The sequence below is a fragment of the Juglans regia genome, chromosome 12 (genome assembly GCF_001411555.2).
Source record: "Juglans regia cultivar Chandler chromosome 12, Walnut 2.0, whole genome shotgun sequence".
NCBI lineage: Eukaryota > Viridiplantae > Streptophyta > Magnoliopsida > Fagales > Juglandaceae > Juglans > Juglans regia.
In genome coordinates this window covers 18,250,910-18,271,171 of record NC_049912.1, presented here as the reverse complement: position 1 = coordinate 18,271,171, position 20,262 = coordinate 18,250,910, and the positions used below count along the sequence as shown (strand labels likewise).

At 37.6% G+C, this 20,262-nt stretch overlaps 1 protein-coding gene and 1 pseudogene across 2 annotated transcripts; one reads left to right on the top strand and one right to left on the bottom strand.

Moving 5' to 3' along the window:
- Window positions 1-424: 424 nt before the first annotated feature.
- Window positions 425-17,501, bottom strand: LOC108995890 (dihydroxy-acid dehydratase, chloroplastic-like). 2 transcript variants are annotated; one of them, XM_035683588.1, is made up of 15 exons: window positions 16,763-17,501; window positions 14,501-14,572; window positions 13,694-13,741; window positions 4,287-4,441; window positions 4,009-4,203; window positions 3,812-3,923; window positions 3,586-3,655; window positions 3,444-3,502; window positions 3,193-3,316; window positions 3,009-3,079; window positions 1,602-1,703; window positions 1,216-1,296; window positions 910-1,068; window positions 725-824; window positions 425-537 (listed from the first exon to the last, which is right to left on the bottom strand). In XM_035683588.1, the coding sequence occupies exons 1-14, from the start codon at window positions 17,303-17,305 to the stop codon at window positions 774-776; spliced, it is 1,842 nt and encodes a 613-aa protein (XP_035539481.1). In that variant the 5' UTR covers window positions 17,306-17,501; the 3' UTR covers window positions 425-537; window positions 725-773. The 2 variants fall into 2 exon arrangements, with proteins under 2 accessions (XP_035539481.1, XP_018827094.1); XM_018971549.2 differs by having other exon boundaries at window positions 532-824.
- Window positions 17,502-19,295: 1,794 nt separating this feature from the next.
- Window positions 19,296-19,858, top strand: LOC108995883 (annotated as a pseudogene).
- The last annotated feature ends 404 nt before the right edge of the window (window positions 19,859-20,262 follow it).

The window sequence follows — 20,262 nt, the reverse complement described above, 5'->3', positions numbered from 1 at the left end:
ATTCACATTTACATTTTTATTATCATGGACAATGGACAATGTTCGTTGTTTTAAGATTTATTTCATTACCTTTATTATTTTTTCAATGCTTTTTTTCTTGAAAATATTTTCGTAAAATAGAGTTTTAAAAAATTAAATAAAGGGTAATTCTATGCATCAACCTACACACTTCACACACCATGCATTTATTTATTTTTTTTTAAATCTCAATACACTAAGTGTGTTGAGTGTGTGATAAATAATAGACTGATGCAAATATTTTTCCTTAAATAAAGGGTACAACTCTGGTGCCCGACTTTCTGGGTTTCAAAACATGGGTTCCTCTGGGTACTGCTCGGGTCATATCCCAGGCTGCATTACACACTCGGGTCCAGGTATAGCTGAGTACCCAAACTTGAACAGTCTTAAGTGGCGATAGATAAGTCACCATCGTCATTAGCTGTGAAGCGTGATAAAATGTTACAATTCATGTCCCACGTGACAAAAGCGAAAGCTTAATTATGTGTAAACAAGCTCTTGGACATCCTCCCATGCAAGCTGAGTTTTCAATAGTGAGTTCAACCCAAGTAGGTGTATCAATCCGTCCCAAAATCCATTAAGATAAGCAACATGTTCGTACGTCATTTATGCAAATTCAAAAAGTACTGGTTTGAGAAACTATGGAGAGAAAAACTAGTTCTACCTGAAATAATAAAGAGCAGATGAAGTAAAATTTGCCAGATACCCAAAATAGCCGCAATAAGAGGCATGTACTCTACGGGCTGGCTGCCACACTACTCATCAGTCACGCATCCCTTTGAAGCCGACTGCACGTTCTTGATGTACTGGAAATAAAATAGGACGCTTCTTTAATAAATACATCAACTAGTATACACTGAAAATGGATGTCAAGGCAGAGTCTCAAAGTACCTTGTAAAGCACTCCTCTGTTGACCTTATATGCAGGTGGAGTCCATTTCTTCCGTCGCCGCTCCATCTCCTCATCCGTTACCTGCACATCTATTCTCCTCTTCTGAACATCAACATTGATGATGTCTCCATTTTCAATCAAACCAATCGGACCACCTTCCTGAAAACGATTGGCAATGCATTATTTTGGTCTCCTATTTTTTGTAATTTTGTAGGTTTTTGTTTCCTTAGAAAGATGGAAAACTTTTCCATGCTCTAGTATTTTTTTAATTTACTTATCCATCTAGATGATAAATAGCTGGTGCACCTGTGCTTCAGGGCATATGTGGCCAACAACAAATCCATGTGAACCTCCTGAAAACCTACCATCAGTCAACAAAGCAACATCCTGCAGCAACCGAAAGCAATATCCAAACAAACACGTCATATTCTTAGGAAACAACATGCATAGTCAAACAAGTTCATGCATTTAGCTTTAAAAAGACATTTAACGAATTTATCAGTTTTGTTGTAGATTCATGACCTTGATGAATCCCTATAGATTGAACCATCCATAAAATTTGAACACAAAAGAAGTATTTAATAAGTGTCCATGTCTCACGATCCAGAGAACTATAGGATAATGAGTTGACCCAAATTCTGAAAAGAACAGACCATAGCTCAAACCAAAACTGGGATTTAATAAAACCAAACCTTTCCAAGACCTGCACCCATTATTGCACTTGTTGGTGTCAACATTTCAGCCATGCCTGGTCCCCCCTTCGGCCCCTCTCCTCTAATAATGACTACCTTTCCCTGAAACATGGCAAACATAAACATGATATCAAGAAAAATCACACATCTGAGTTCCACAATAATATCTATGACTACACAAATAAAACCAGAATAGATACCACTATCATGAGGGACACTGCTTACATTTGGATGTGACAGAGAAATGCCCAAGACTATAGAATATAAATAACAGTATCATGGGAAAGCATCACGGGTGCAAGTTAAAAAAAGAAAATATCAAAATTTACAACATGCAGACAGAATACCTAGGAGTCTAACAAGAGCAGTGAAATTGAAATTTGTTGATGCAAGAAATAAGGATTTAAAATATGATATCCTAGAATAAGATCATTTCAAACTCCAAATTTCATGAGTTTTCAGCAGATAATTGATATTAGACTGGTCTGCACGTAATGCATAAGCAGCAATCGAGGCACAACTTCTAAAGAAGAAACCAAAGAAAGTAAACTTTCAGCCCCCTCAAAATAGAGTTTGAAAAGTTCTTCCAAGTATGAAATTCCTCTTCGATCATTGGAAAGATAAAATTAACAAAATGAGGGTAATGCAAATGAATGTTCAGGATGAATATCATATAGGAGACAAAAACAGATAAGTTTCACTGTTTCAGGCCTCTCCTTGTAGAAAAATCAATAATAAAAATCAACGTTAAAAAATGATCAATGAATCATGCTTGGTCCTTTGGGCATAACAAGTCTTTAACAGATAAGGGTGTAAGTTCAGCCAATTCAAGAATAATTCGTTAAGTATCACCCAACTGTTGGAACACAAACCCAAACTCGGATTTACTGGATTTCCTTGGAGAAAGCTCATTTTGGAGAACTAAAATTGACACACAAGAAAATATCATTCACTACCAGGTCAAATGATATGAGAGAAAAGCAGCCATCTGGAAAAGAAGCAGCGTCGCTTGCTTTTAACTATTTTTTACCCAAAACAATTCTTATCCTTTTTATTTTTTTATTTTTGAGATAAGGTGGCCATTTTTAGTAAATAAATTATATCTGAAACAACTTTTTGGGCAACAGTCATTCTTTTCCCAAAAGCTAAAATTTTTAATGATGGGGAATCTCGAAGACCATGCGTGCAACATGTCTTTTGACTGGTTAAACCCGGACTGTGTAATGCATCCCCATCATACGGATCAGATAAATCATCGGCTTTTCATTGATGGGACGTATACCCAGACATTTATCCAATCCTCTTGTTTTATCTTTTTGGGTTTGACCTTAACAATCAGTAACACAGCAATAAAAACTGCTGCCTATAAAGACCTCATTAGGTAACATTGTTGACTAAAACACATACCTTAAAGCTCAGAGGATCCTCTGAGATAGCTGCAATCATAGATTCCTCTCCTTCAAATATAAGTGCAGGACCTGGAGAACAATTTTGTAATAAATACCTAAATACTTTTGCAGTAGAGTGAAGATTAAATATAGAACATGGAACTTCAAGAATAATAGTACAAAAGTAAAACATAAAATAGCACCAGAGAAATATAGCCCTTCTTTTCCAGTGATTTTTGCTACAGAACCATTTGGTGCAAGATTTCCATATAATATCTGGATGTGGCCTGTTTTCTTTATGGGGTTTTCCAATGGTCGTATTACATCCTGAATGAAGGGGAAAAAACAAGCAAGAACTGCATTGTTTGCATTCAAATGTAATTGATCAACAATAAAAGCAACAGAAAAATTGCAATCAATAGATGATGAGGATAGCAATATAATGCCATCAAACCTGTCCCTTGGCTAAGGGAGGGAACATTGCTGCATTTTCTGCCAGTGTCTTTCCAGTGACTACAGAGGAAATAGTTCTAGGTTAATATAAAAACACAGCAAAAAAATGAATTTTCTGGTGAAAGAGATTGAAATAAATGTACCAGTCATACAATCCCCATCTAGAAGACCGTGCTCCAAAAGGTAGCGAATGACAGCAGGTGTTCCTCCAATCTATCAAAACAATTATTCATTGGCTCATCAAGAGGAAACGGTGACAAACAAAAACCATATTAAAAATGTCACATGCACTTAAAAATATCTCCAGCCAAATTCATTCATAGAAGTTGTAAATTTAAAGCACAAGACGATATTTATTATAAAGCAGACCTTGTGTACATCCTCCATGACATATTTGCCACTAGGCTTAAGATCTGCAAGAAATGGAACCTCATCGCTGACCTTTTGAAAATCATCAAGAGTTAGTTCCAGACCAACAGACCTGCAAAGAATTTCACCATAAGGCACTTCCATTTCATTCAATCAATGGTATTCAAGGAAAATCAGGTCCCAAGAACTCTCCTCACCTTGCAATAGCAATCAAGTGTAATACAGCATTTGTAGAGCCACCTAGTGCCATGACAATAACCATCGCATTACGTAGGGATTTTGGAGTGATAATATCTCGTGGTTTCAAGTCCATCTTTAGTAATTCCAAAAGATACTTTCCTGCTAAACGGCACTCATCCAACTTCAATGGATCTTCAGCAGGTGTCGAAGAGCTTTTGTGAGAGAGAGAAAGGATAAGAACAACAATGCTAGCTGATGCCAATTCAAGTGATCAGACGTTGAAAAATCATTCTACCTGTAAGGCAGACACATTCCCATTGCTTCAATAGCAGAAGCCATGGTATTAGCCGTATACATCCCACCACAAGCCCCTGCCCCAGGGCATGAGTTACGGACAACAATCTTCCTCTGCTCATCAGTTATGGATCCACTAACAAATTCTCCATAACACTACAGTGAGAATTGAATTAAACAAAGATGAGTTTCAAAGTTAGCATGAAAAAAATATGAGTTGCAGCATTTACACGATACAGATTATTCATAATTTTCAAATGCTATGGCTATACATATTGGCACAAGCATACCATACAAATGGAAGAGAATTTTCAACAATTTAACTAAGACATGCAATACAAAGGTGCCTTTCCAAGCACAGCTGCATGTGAATCATACAAAAACATGCAATCAACCATAGCCACATGAGTTGCAGTCCCTCCTTACCAATGCAAAAAACAATCAGTTATCTTACTCTTATAAGATTTTCCATGAATATTTATAAGTCAGGACAAGAAAAATATTCCATGCAACAGCAAACTGTCACCATAAAACTTCTACATATATTTGTGTTACTCGTCTATATTCACAATTTTTGGGGACTTTCTTTAGAGCTCATCATTAAAGAGGCTGCTTATATACCATGTAATGGAAGGTCAGACGTAACATGAGAGACAGACATAAAAACTAAATCGCTAGCCCCGTTTCCCAGGTCTATGTCATCCTATCATACATTTCTTCCCCAACAATTAACTCCACATAGTTATTTTCAGAAAAAATTGGATATCATCTTAATAGTTTTCTTAAACACAACATTTTTCGTGTTTCATGAAAACCAATGTTCATGAGAATTACCAACCTGACTTCCACAAATTCCAAGACCATTAAAACAACCTAATTGGAGGCATATGCAGCTCAAATTGAATATTGCAATTTTTTAAGACGTAGGTAGATGGAATATTCAACAATATTAAACAACTTTCATATACAAGAGAAGTACTATTAAATTGTTTAACAGATAATGAATATTTTGATTTTTCACTAAATCTTAATGGTTTTAGTGCTCCAAACAGATGTGAAAGAAAAAAGGCCAATAGATACTAGGGAAAAAAAAGATATGGGAATAGGTGAATTCTTTTGGGGATGAATGTTTCGCTTCAAAGGCAAGGGCTTTTTTTGGCAAACCATCAGAGTTCCACCTTACTTGCTCTTTCAATTAAGTAACGTGTTTTTTTTTTTTTTTTTTTACAAGTAAAAATATTATATATATATATATATATATCAATAGGAGTAACCAAGTACACTGGACGTATACAAAAAAACACCTAACCCATACTAGAGAGCTCCTAATGACCCAAAAAGCCCGTGAAAAACTACCCCAAAATACACCAAGCTCGAATTGGAATAAAACACACCTCCCCAACCCAACCCCTTATTTCCCGAAAAACTAATACTCCACCCAAAATTCCCTCTACGAGAACGTCTTCATAATGCCCTCCCCTTAGTCTTCCCTTGACTTGAGCTACCTGGTAGGACCCCATGTTTTGTGGCCTATGGCCAAGCCACCAGCCATGTTGAGACAAGGCTAGACAGCACCACAACAATGTCAGCCATGCCCATGGCCCATGCCATGGGCCAGCCTAGCCCACCCATGGGCTCATGCATGCCATGGATCAACTTGGCCCATGCCAACTATGTTATTGCTTATTGTTTATTTTAATTTAATTATTTATTTTCCAAGGGACCTATTGGGGGTTTCTAAGTTGTAATTTTTATAAATAGGACCCTTAGTCTTGTATTTACATCTTTTGGAAAATTCCCTAGAGGATGATTATTTTGTTTAGGAGATCAACAATCGGTGCTAGGCACTTGGACTTTTTGGGTGCAATTCGTGAATCCCAAAGAGAGAGTCACAATTTACAATTTGTGAATAGGTGTGATTCATTTATCTTGTTCTTGCAACTTGATGCAATTCATGAATCCAAGTTGTTATCCTTGTTTTTATCAAGTTATCAATTCATGAGGTTTATTTCAACTATTGTGCAAACCGTGAATCATTAGTTGATTTGTTACCTTTTGTTCATTCAAGTTCTTAAGTATTTTACTTGTTCTTGAGTGTTCATCTTTTTGTTCTTGGTGTTCATTCTTCCATTGCTCATTTGATCCTTCCATACCCTCATTCTCGACCATTAAAGTGTTTGTCACTTTCCATAAATTCTTCCCATCATCCAACTTGCCCTAGCCGAAGTCCACTTCCCATACTTGGCTTCCATCTATATTCGCCCACCATAATATTTCCTCATTGCATTTTGCCTTAGCCGTGAGTCTCACTTACCATAAGTGGCTTGCCCATAAATCCTTCCTCCACAAAACCCTAGCCGCCCACCTCAAGCCCTATAAGGTAAATCATTCATTTTAAGAGTCTTGACTTCCTCACATTCAAATTCAAATCCTATTTCAAATCCCTTAATTTAAGGAATTGACAATCACATTCAATCCCTTAAATCACTCTTCCTAAAATCTCTCTAGTCAACTATTGACTTGCCATCCTAGTCCAAATTCGAATTTCCCTCTTCCCTCAAAGATTCTCTCCATCTTGCAAACCTTCCATATCCATTCCAAATCATCCAACCCTAATCCTAGCCAAAACTAAATCTCTACACTTACCTAAAGAGATTCCTTCCATCTTAAAATCCTTCCATATCCATTTCTAAACCAATCAAATCTAGCCAATCTTCCAAAGACCACGTCAACTCTAATCTCACCATATTCATTTCGGCATCCCTGGCCATCCAACATCCAAAACCCTAACCCCTCATCCTTAGTCACGACAACCCTAGCCACCAAACTCTAGCCTCACTCTTTCACCTCATTCCCAAACCCTAGCATCATCCTAAACTCCAACCCTAAGCCAACTCTTCCCAATCTTGAAATCAACCTTAGCCACCTCACAAAACCATAGCTACACTTCACTATACCAACCCTAATTACCATCCAAGTGACTCAAACATCAAGGGCACCCTTCAAGCCGTCCACATTGCATCAAACACTCATAATCATCACTTAGATTATCCAAAACCCTAACCTCACCTCATTCATCCAGCCCTAGCCCATCATCTTGGCGCCACACTCAAGGACAAGTCCCTAGCTGCCCACATTGATTTGCCATCCCTAAACACTTAGCCTACCCAAGTTCATCATCTTCATCATTCCATCACCCAAACACCAACCCTTTGTGGAAAGCTAAACAAGTTGGCAAAGTCACTCGGTCATCATCCTTACTAAAGCAAGCTCGTGGTCCTTAGTGCTAGGGACAAGACCGGGGTCCCTAACACTACCACCCTTAGCGTCATAGTTGATTGCCCAAGAAAGACGATTTTAACTCCCTACTTTTTTTAAAACTTGATTTGATTTCAAGCAAGTGGCTCGCCTCAATCACAGTGAGTAGTGCTTTAAACAATTCTGCTACAGGTACCAGCCATTGGGTACCTGTTGTGGAATCATCTGACGAGAAGAAAAAGAAAAGAAGAAAGACTTGATTTTTTTAGAAACCCATAGGCGCCAAACTCATCCCTGATATTTTGCATCTCAGAACTTGTCTTCATCGTCTTCATTCCTTGGCCAAATGCTCAGATAGCTCATGCATTTTAGTCCAGTTGCTACAACAAAACAATTTTATAAGAATCCAGAATTGTTCCCATTACCTAAGGCACAGGTAACCGCTGTGCCGTCGAACCCCCATCTGTGCCGGTGGTCAATTTCTGAAAGAGAGTGTCGTCGTGGGTATGAGCATTCTTTGCTCTGTTTTATACAATTTTTTTTCTTCTATTTTCTATATCTTTGGCCACCCATCGGAAAGAATCTAAGCTTTTTTGTTTTTACTCCTAGTCTTTAAAGGTCCAAAATATGATTTAAAGTTCTTGATCTTGCGATTGCCACCACTTTGATTCATTAGTTTCTGCACCCAGGTCCAACCACTTCCAGTTGTTCCGTGCAAGGTGAAGATTGGGGTTCGTAGCAATCTTCCGTGCAGGGTGTTCTGTGGGGGTCCATGGGTGTGTTCTTTGCGAGGTGAAGTGCCGAGGTGAAGATTGATTTGTCTTCATGGGGGTGGAGTCGAATTTCAAAAGTAAATCAAAAGGTGCAAACGCACCGTTTAACTAATGCGGACGTGGAACCCCGGGTACGCGGGGGATACCCGTCCCGAGTGAAAGTAGAGTTTTTGGTGCTTTAAATTGGTTTTCACATCTTCCATGTGAGAGCCCCACGACATGCTGAATCTCATTAGCCTTATGCAAAACCCAATCCGATGGTGAACACGCTATATTGTTTATCGGAGGAAGAGAAACCAAGGGAACAACATTATCCCCAGACACAGTACCCAACTGCACTCCCCACCCTAGACATTCCTCCTCACAAGGCACCAATGACAAACCCATAACTACCTCCCCATTGTATCCTACATTCAAATCTCGAACCTCCTCAACAGCTATATGGTTGTTATCCATTGTTGCTGTCACCATTAAATGTTCCTCCCCTCCATTGACGAGGACATTGCTTATATGTGCTCCACCCCATGATGATCCTTTTGTGCCACTTTGTTAGACCTTACTACTCCCTCAGGAGGCATAGAACAAGTAAGGAAAACACTACCTTTTGTTACCCCATTTTCATCTTCTAAAAAAGGCTTGCCAGTTTCTTTCAAAGTACTCAAGACCCTAGAATGACCCTCATCTTCAACTGAAAGTGAACCCTAGAAAAAAGTACCAACCCCATTAGCAACTGGTGATTGAGGATAGTCAGACGACAAGCTACCGATGTCCTGAGTGACACTGGCGTGAACAATGATGCTGGCGTCCAACGACCCTATTTGTGAGGGCATCGAAACGCCCTTTGCCGGCGCACTTGAGGCCTTCAAACCCGTAGGATCTACCCCCTGCCCCCCCGGTCTATTTTCGACCCACCACCCAAAGCCACGACTAGGTCCAACCCCTTATCCACTTTAATAATGAGATCACTCACATACTCCATAACTCTCGTCAATTGAGCTTTGACAGCCCACAAGACCCCTTCCACTTCTCCCAATGTCACCTGACAGCCTTTGTCTCCTATAAGTGCCCTACCATTTCCTTCTGCAATAGAGCTATTCCAGGCTGGACTACCCGTCAGTGACCTCAACACCGAAGTGTACGAGGCACCTTTGACCGAGGAAGGCCTTCCCACTGTCTTTCCATCGACAAACTCCCCTCTGTTTGCATGCTTCAAAATAGCGACTTTGGACCCAATAACGCTGAATGGACTGCAGAAAACCTTTCCATTTCCTCCTTCCATTCTAGAATTCTGAGAGTTATAGAAAGCTGCCCCTAGCGTTAATATGATGTTGAATGATGAGAACTCAATTACCCATCCTTAGCTCCCTGAAGAATCCTTCATGACAGTTAAGTTCTAAACAATCCTTTATTCCCTTAGCCACCCATGAAGCTGCCGTCCCACCTAGACACATGAACTTAGCCATCCTTTTACTACATTCAGAGATACAAAAACTATTTCCTCCCTCTTTCGTAAAAACAAAAAATTTCGATTTCACCTTCAACAACCTCTCACCTTCCATCTAAGACGAATCCACGTTGCGTGTCATCATCATTTGATCCCAAGTCACAAGATCATCTCGCTTCGTCATCTCAAGGAAGTCTTCGCCGACGAAAATAAAGTGCAGATCAAAATCCCGGTTGCCGGAGGGGGACCGACGTCGGAGCTCATTGGCCTTGTTTGTAGTAGTGGCAATGGCGAAGGCACAGGTTTGATGGTCGATGTCGCCTCCGAGAAAAACAGAGAGAGAAACTTGCAAAAGTCTAGGTCGCCGGAGGGAGGACCTAAGCCGGACGGCCCTCAGCAAAGTCATCGGGGCTCGTCGGCCTTGTCTGTGTCGGTGGTGAGGTGTCACTAGCCAATCTAGGATGGGTAAAAGGTGGCAACGAGTTTGGGTGCCTTAGGGTTTTCTCTCTTCGTAGGGTCAGCCTAGACCTTCAACATTGATCATCTTTTCCTTCATTGTAAGGTGGTGACATCGTTGTGGAATGAGATTTTTGCAAAGGTTGGCATAGGTTTGGATAGTGAGAAGTGTTGAAAAGTGTTGAAAAGAGTTGTGAATAGTAGTTAAAAAGTAACGAAAAAGTAATAATAGAATATTAAATAATTGTAAAAAGTAATGAATAGTAGTAAAATGTAGGTGAAAAATAATAATAAAATAATAAATAGTAGTGGAATATATCGAGAATACCTGAGGTACTCTTGGTACCCAAACGTATAAATTCCCTTCGTCCCAAAATAGATGAAATGCTTCCTTGTTTGGACTATTTGAAAATATATGGACGTTGTGAAGGATGGAAACATTGATACACCTAACTTCTCATATTATCAGTAAATAAGAACATAAATTTTCCTCAAATTTGAACCCACTATTTTGTATTAAATTTGATAAGAAGATTGTTACGTTTAATTTGTTTCATTCAAATGTACACCATTTGGAATCACCCCATCCCTTTTTGAGATGGAGACACCGTAAGTATACCTGCGAGGGGGGGGGGGGGTAAATGATAGGTTTCTTGCAAATTATAATGAAAATTTTAGACATCATTTAAAATCTAAGGAAGAAAAATGGACACATCCAAAAGCAAGCTTCGAGTCATATGATGAGTGCAAAATTAGACCTAAGTTGAATCAAAGAACAGTCAACACCATTGAAGGTCGTGTTGTTCCTCTTCCTCTAAATAGTCCATATCATAACCCATTTACTTGGGCTCTTGTGTACTCTTTTGATCAATAACAATTTGTTTACCGATAAAAAAAAAATAGTCCATATCATACCTAGAGGAGCAGCATTCCATATCAGCTCATAACTAACCTTCAAATGCATCACCTAAACTCCAAATAAATAAAAGACATGAGACCACAAATCTCAGGCAATAGATGTCCACCTAATTCTTCAAAAGAATTACACAAACAGCAGCAATTCACAAGAACCAATTTTTTTTTCATGAGATTATCCAGAGTTTGACCCTCCCCAATGCACATGTCTGAGCAAAAAAGTAACCTTCTAAGGATTGGCTCAAGTGGCAAAGGCCTTGATCTTCGTGGTATGCTCCCTCCAAGGTTCGAATCTCACTGGGTGCAAACAATCTCTAGGGGCCATCAGACTGAGAGATTTTTCCCTTGAGTCACCCAAGGTACACTTGCAGGAAACTACTTGTCAAGGACCTATGCACCCCCGGGATTAGTCGTAACATTGTTCCGAACACCAGGGGGCAATCTAAAAAAAAAGTAACCTTCCTAGGGACTTTGCTGCTCCAAATTCCTTTTAAAGCAAATTCCCACACCACACATCATGCAAAAAAAAATCTCTTGATGTACGCCAACATTTTTTTTTTGTTTTTTTTTTCTATGTCGGGGAACCTCTCCAAGGCAGGATCCTTCGAATTCACCCCTGCAGAGTAAAATCTGGTCTAGTGCACCACACCCTCAAAAGTTTCCCTACACAGAACTGGTTAAATCGCTGGTTTTTTACGAGGAGGTGTGACCCCAAAGAATTGTTTACACCCATGAGGTGTTGAACCATGGACCTTGAAGGGAGTGATACCCCAAAACCAAGACCTTCACCACTTAGGCCAACCCCTTGGAGTTCCTCATGTTCCCCAAGATAAATTTTAAAAAAATAACGAAAACCACCCTTATCTTGTCCTTACACTTTTCAAAGGCCCAGCCCTGTTTTACTAAATAAAACAAAAATGGTTCTAGTGAATTTTAATGTTTTCTCTGCAATTGGCTTCACTAGCAGTTCAAACAAGAATGTAAGGGGATGCTTGAGGAATGCGATGAGATGAGAATTTTGTGAATATTAGTGAAAGAGTTTGTGAATAATAGTGAAAGAGTTTGAGTTAAGATGTTTTATTGGGTTTTGGGAAATGAGAGAAAAAAAGTTGAAGAAAAAAATATTGTAAAGTTAAAATATTGTTATAATATTATTTTTTAATATTATTTTAATTTTGAAATTTGAAAAAGTAAGTATTATTTTTCGTATTTTGTTTGAAAGTTTGAAAAAATTGTAATGATTAGACAAATATTAGATGAAAAGGTTGAAGATTTGAAATTAAAAAGTATTTGTGTTTGAGTGATATTTGGGAAGAAAATTATGAAAAATTTTGATATGAGATGTGTTTCCCAAACAAGCCCCAAGTCTTAGAAGCTCTATCAGAAATATCACATAAAAGCAATGTTTGCCCAAATGAAATTTTGCAATGAGCACTAATCTAGGTTGACAAAAGTCCAATATTGCTAAAAGAACGGTTAAGCACAAAGCGTCAAAGCTAAAGTGCTTTGCTTATGAAAAGCAAAGCAGATTTACAAAGCTTGCTTTTGGGCACTTTTTTAGTGAGCTTATAGTGCAAAAAACCACAAATGTTTTTTTTTTATAAGTAAAAATATTATATATATAAATCAATAGAAGTAACCAAGTACACTGGACGTATACAAGAAAACACCTAGCCCATACAAGAGAGCCCCTAATGACCCAAAAATCCCATGAAACCTACCCAAAATACACCAAGCCCGAATTGGACACACCTCCCCAACCCCAACCCCTTGTTTCCATAACTAATCCTCTACCGGAACATCCTACAATGAGATCGTCTTCACAATGCCCCCCCTTTATTCTTCCCTCGACTTGAGCTACCTCCCTTAGCATCGTAGTTGATTGAACATAGAAGACGCTTTAACTCCATGCTTTTCTTAAAATGCGATTTGGTTGCAAAAAACCACAATTTTGTAATTCTTTTAAATAATATATAAAAATATGAGTTTTAACTACCACACTTCTTGTCATGGTTTTGTATAATTTGTAAAGGACAAGATTATTATATAAAATCTTATTTGAATTTTATCTAATCTTTCCTTTTTATTAACAAATTAAGTTAATAGGGGTATTATATATATTACTTTCCTTTTTAAAACATTTTTATATTTTATTCCAAATGGCAGAGAAGTTTCGATATTTGTTTTTGCTCTCGATTACACCAGACAATCCAAAAATGCCAAAACAATCACTAAAAGCAGTCAAAAGTATAAGACCCAGATGAATCTGCCCAGAAAAACTTCTCTACTTTTCAAATCTGTTCAAGATGATTTCTTGTATCGCTAGAACATCACTCCTAGGCATTGCTCTTGTATATGACCCGTGTACTTGGGCTTTTGCCTATTCTTATGATCAATAAAATTTTATTTACCGAACAAAAAGAAATCTTTTCAAGACACCAAAGGCATTGCAGAAGGGAGAAAAGAAGTGTGTGACAATAAAAAATAATTGAGGGTTAAAATTAGACTTCAAAGAACTCATATATAACTTTAAGCTAGAAGAAATAGCCTCAATAAGTATACCTGAAAGGCAGAGATGATATCATAAGAATGGCCTTGAAAATGACCAGGCTGCAAAACAAACAATTAAAGAAGATACTTTATGAACACATTAAACAAAACTTCAACTCTCTAACCAGCTACAACTTGAATAGGGGAAACCAAGAAAAGAAACAGTAAGTTCAAACATGTCAAGAAAATAGTTGCATCAGAATTGTGCATAATTATATGATATACAACATTGTGTCTTAATCATTAATAATTATATTGGCCAACCCATCAGTTGAGATGATTATTTTGGAGTCATTTCAAGACTTCAAACAGCACCTTCTTTTTTCAATTATTTAAATTTAATTTCACTGATCTTTAGGATACTGAAAACCTAAAGCAAAGAGGAAAATTTCTTTTATTTTTATAATATATGATTTTCTGGATGCATGTCCTATCACAAGACTACGTAAGATAAGAGATCCTTTAACATTACCTGCATGGTGTTTTAGCAATTTAAAGCTCATGCTCATAATTACAACAGCTTTTCATCAGCCAAGTAAGCAAAATAAATCCAGCAATAGGTAGGCGCTCATTGGTTCAAAAAAGATTTTAACTCTTCTGCACTTACTCTTCTACACTTACTTAATTCCACAACTGTTGACTTTCTAAATTCCAAAAAACAATTAACAAAATATAGACTAAAGCATTAACCCCGATGCTAGACCCTTTTCTCATGTCAATACTTATTCAAGGAATATTTGGGTTAAGGTTCATTAGCTAAAATAATAAACCAATTATTAACATCAAATCTTCATAAGCAGTCAAAGTCAAGTCCCAAACCTTGATAGTTCCACCATAAACCATAATACTTGGTCGATTAAGCCGGCCCATTGCCATAATTGTACCTGGCATCTGCAAAAAAATTACCAACATAAGATTCACAAAAAATTTAACCATAAAAAATTTTAAATTTTTACAGTTGCAAAAGAAAACAGCCACACACTCAAGTCTACACAAAAAGCCACAAAATGTCCTGCCCAATCACAACCTGTAACATCCAAACCCAAATTTTATAGGCTTTATAAGTTTGAACCACGGGACCGATTTTGTTACAGCTAGAAGGAAGATTATTTTATTGGGTCATTAGCCCGTACTTATTATTTGAGGATCTAGTATTGAGGAGATAGGATTGGATATGAAATTATGGACCAAGATTCAAATGGAGTAGGTTCGGCCCAATAGGCCCAAATATGTATGGATAAGCCCAAGTAACATGCATCATGATATGTTTTCATTTATGATTACAATAAGCTATGTCATTATATGTTCTATATGCATCATGGTAAGAAAGATAAAGGACAAGTTATGAAAGAACCTTTAAGAATGGCCATAAGAGAAGCATGATACCAATGCAGTTATGGAGGGGAATGTGTAAGCCACGGACTTAAGCGTGGCCCACCATATTATGTTATGATAAGTTAAATGGTTCCCCTTGTGGCCACAGGTAGTGGAACCAGTGCACAACCAATACTTATACTAACATAAACATGTAACATGTACCATGCATAACTCATTAAACTTGTCTTTCCCCCTTTTTTAAATAGTCAGCACACCTTAACAACAAGAAAAGGGATCAGGACATAAGGAGGGATCACCGGTTCCTCCTTATCAAGAAAACAATATGTTTATTATGTTTAGTATATAATGTACTACTTATTGAGTATTCAACTCATTTTTTGTTGTTTGTTTATATTTTTTATGTTTTTAAAATGTCCAGGTAAAGAAGATAGTGTGAATGAGCTGACGGCCAGGCATAGATCATGTGTCAAGGGGCTTTCAAACTTAGTTAATGCGTTTTTTTTTTCACAAAAATATCAGTTTTAAATTTTATTGCTATGAGATTATGTTTTTATTTTTCGATAAACTAGGTATTTTTATCAAGTTGGGTCTCTCAACCAGACACAATTACGAAAGCATGTAACACTCCTAACCTATGGGAAGGGGATGCTGCACAATTGCTAAACCCAAAACAGAACCGGCGTAGACCTGCTTATAACAACATTGAGTCTCTAACCAATTAAGATCCTCGGGAACCAATAGAGCTCACTACCAGTCATTATCCCTACTTATTTCTACCCTATTCTCCATCCTTCTGGCATCAAAAAGATCAGTCTTCAGCTAGCCCACCAGAGACCCAAGTCTACTCAAAAGCCAATATTTGCCCTCAATCATGCTAAACTCACGCAAGCTCCACCAACACCCACTTATAACAACACCCCTCTGGCCAATTAGGATCCTTAATAGCAACAAGGTGCTCCATCCTTCTGGCCACGGAAAGACCAGAGCCTCCAGGTTTTTGGCTATATAAAAGTCGAGATGCGTACCTCAAGTTAGATAAGTGGATAGGTTGGCGATAAGAAGACTAGAAAAAACCACATTCTTAGAATCAACTAAACGTTTTCCTGTAAGTAATTGAGAATTTATAGAAGAACTCAAAAGGCGTAGCTCAGGTACCCATGACGTATTCTAGACTAAACTAAAACATTGAAACTTGATCGAGAGATACGGAGAAGCTTTATTTACTTGGTCAGAACGGGTGGAAGAGGACCCTATATTCAGGAAGTTGGATTCAAATTCCATCTGTTTTTAGTTCGAGGGTGATCGAGGAGTCCCAGACTCTCTCCTCTAGGGAGGCTTATTTCGTATCAAGAGTATGTTGTGGACGCCAGGGAAGACGGATTGTATCAAGTTTTAACCAGTTTTCTTTCTTTAAGAAAACAAACACACCGAGGCATTGAACAATACGAAGAGCCTTCCATGCAACTAAACATACCAGCAACGAAACAAATATTGAAAAGAAAATAGGACAACAAAGTGAAAATGACCAAAAAAAGGGGAAAAAAACGAAGATAAAAGGATATAAAAAGGCAAAGAGAAGAAATGAAATATAGAATTTTGGGTCATTACTGAAAACATCAAGACGATAACAACCAATAAAGCAATCGCAATCACCAATACCCATCACAGAAAATTAAAAAACCAAGCAAAAACCCATCAGCCAAAAGCTCCCAGCCCCCGATAAAAAAGAGTTTCCCGACTCACATTCTTGTCACAACCAGGAATAGAAATATTCCCATCGTACCACTGAGCACTCATCACTGTCTCAATGCTATCAGCGATGAGGTCCCTGGACTGCAGGCTGTAGCACATGCCTCTGGTCCCCATAGAGATAGCGTCACTGACCCCAATGGTGTTAAACCTGAACCCAACCATACCAGCCTCCCGGACACCTTCCTTGACAGCCTCGGAGAGCCCGAGTAGATGCATATTGCAGGTGTTGCCCTCGTACCAGACGGAGGAGATGCCGATCTGGGGCTTCAACAAGTCGTCTTCGGAGAGGCCCACGCCAAGGAGGATCGCCTGGGACCCACCCTGGGACTTGGGCTCGGTGACGCGGGAGCTATACTTGTTAAGCTTGTAGGTTTGGGTGGTGGGGGGTGCGGACGAAGAGTCGACGGTGACAGACGGGGGAGGTGGGGAGGAGACGGACGCTCGGAGAGAGAAGGAGGTGCGGTATTGACTTGGCCCATAGTGTGAGGCAATCAGGGCGGCGCGAGGGGTTGGGGCTACTAGAGTGGCTTGCATTGCGGCGCGTCGTGTTTCACTGGGGTTTAGGGAGGGGATTGAGGGCTTTTATTTTATTTGAAGATGCGAGGGGGGTTTTGAACGCCTGGATTCCCTGTTGTTTGTAGAGGGAGTGAAAGACACGAACTCAAGGCATGCGTTTTGCACCTGTGGCCATGACTCGTCTTCACCCCTGTCGGGCTCGTTTGATGTTGGAATGCACTCAGTTCGCTGAGTTTGGTTCGCATTTAAACCACTTCTAACATCCAAATAGATTGAAAGATGAGTTTGGGCATCTCAACTCATCTCAATTCATTATTATAAATTTTTTAAATTTTAATACAAATTATAATAAATAATTTAACTTTTTCAAATCTTAAAATAATAATAATATTAAAAAATAATATTCTAACAATATTTTATCATCTCAATTCAATTCAACTCAACTCACTTCAACATTCAAATACAACCTGAGAGTATATTTAAATGTTAAATTGAATTGTATTGAATTAAATTGAGATGTTAAAATATTATCATTTATTATTATTATTATTTTAAAATTTAAAAAAATAAATTATTTATTATATTTTATATTAAAATTTAAAAAAAATTTAATGATCAAAATTTTAATTTCAGTTTGCTTCCGTAAAGCACTCATCTGAGTTTAACTCTGTAGTTAGATGTAACCCGTCCTGGCATTGCAGAAATTCCTGGCTTCTTTTTTAGAAGTTATTAGTTTCCGTTTTTATATTTTTTATAATTTAATTAAAAAATACATTTTTTAAATTTTATTTTTAAATTTTACTCCTCTTTAAAAGCCTTTTATATCTTATTTCTTTTTTATTTTTTATTCTATTAAAATAATATTTTTTTTATTTTTTTATTACTATTTTCTCTAATTTCGATTTACAAATTTAACTACTCAATATTTTTCTTATATTTTGAATTATTATTTTAATAAATATTTTAAATAAAATTTTAAATTATAATTAATATTTTTAAAATGATTATTTTTTTATATTTTCGCAATTATTTAAATTATTTTTAAAACTATTATTTAAAACTATAACAAATATAAATATGAGAAAAAATGTATTGAGATGGTTTGTAGATTTAGAGATGGGTTGAGATGGTTCGTGAATAGTAGAATAAAAGTTAAATTATTTATTATATTTTGTGTGAGAATTTGAGAAAGTTGTTTTGGAATTTGAAAAAGTTGAATTATTTATTATATTTTGTGTGAGAATTTAAAAAAGTTATAATGATGAGATGAGATGAGTTGAGGTGAGCTTTGAATGTAAATGAGGAGTAATTTCATACATCTGCCATTCTTTCTCCAACACCACACACCAGTTGGTTGTGACATGGCTTTTGTTTTCTTTTTTCTTTTTTTTTTCTTCCTAAAAGCAAAATGCACGTTTAAACTTCCATCATCTCTATCCCAGGCTCCAATACCCATTTCAATTTTCTTTCCCCTCTCCCGCGATGTGCCTCCACTCGACGAATTTTTTCCCCATGATTTTCATACATTTCAAAACTGAATTCTTGTGTTCATCTTGACTTAGAGAAACCCAGTATGAACAGAATAAAAAATCCCAAAATATTTGAATTAGGGCAAGTTTGGGGGGTGATATGAGAATATTGTATTTTGTTTGAGAGTTTAAAATATTGTGTTTTAATATTATTATTGTTTTGAGATTTTAAAAATGTGAATTAAGATTTAAAAAAATTGAATTGTTTATTATATTTTATATGATGATTTGAAAAAACTGTAATGATGAGATGAGATGAGAATTTTGTGTCTCATCCCATCCCCCAAACTTGCCCTTAGTGAACTCTACGGAACTCGATGGTGCCATTTTTATCATTTTCACCCTCAATTTAGGGTCAAGGATTAGGCCATATTGTCGTCAGTTGTCCAGTGAAAGCTCAAAGCGTAAACGTTAATTTTCCATTAATAATAGAATAGAAATGTGAAAATGAGCTTCATTTTAAGAAGGCATAATTATCAATGGGATTATCCAGAAAAGCTGTGGTGGCACTAAATCCTATTAACATCAATACGTTCACTTAAAGATTAGTCAACCTGCAAGGGAGGAGGAAGAGGGGGAAAAAGTGGAGATTGATCAGCTACTTTTGCTCCTACAGAGCATCGTAGTCCTCCAACTGAACGTGTACTTGTAGATAAAGTCTCAGGACTCACATTGGCTGAAGCTTGCCAGCTGGGAGCCATTATGATGAAAAAAAATGGGAATGAAGGACCCACCAACAGTTGGGGTCATGAAACCAGGAGCTGCGGGACTGGCTGGAATTGTAGCAAAGGTGCCTACAGTAGCCAAGGAGGAGAAGAAACCAGAAAAGACTATTTTTGAATTAAAACTTGAGTCCTATGAAGCAGCTTCAAAGATCAAGATAATTAAGGCGGTTAAGAGTTTTATTGATTTGGGTCTCAAGGAAGCCAATGACTTGGTGGAGAAGACCCCATCAGTTTTTAAAAGGGGAGTATTGAAAGAAGAAGGTGAGTAAATAATTGAGAAAATGAAAGCTCTTGGGGCCAAGGTTATCATGGAATGAAGGGAAACTGATACAAAATTCGTCAACACTAAAGATATAATTTTGCCATGCAAATTCTGAGGTAGAAAAGTGGTTGAAATCCTAGCGTATGGATGAAAGGATTTGGAAATCTTTTGTATGTCAGGATATATTCAGTCTTATCAATATATTGCATTTTTCTCCTCTTAAAAAACAAAATAAATGTGCGGGAGAGAGGTGTACAGAAGTGGGAGAGGGAGAGAGGACTCGAGATTCAGACGAGAAAGGAAGATCAATTCAGAAGGGTTGATTTCCCTACTCAGATGGGAGGGAAAGATCAACTCCTCAGCCTTTCTGCATTCTGCGTGTAGGAGAAGCCACGACGTTCTGCGTTATGCATGAGGGGCAGATTTGAGCAATGGGTGCAATCAGACAAAGTTTGCCAC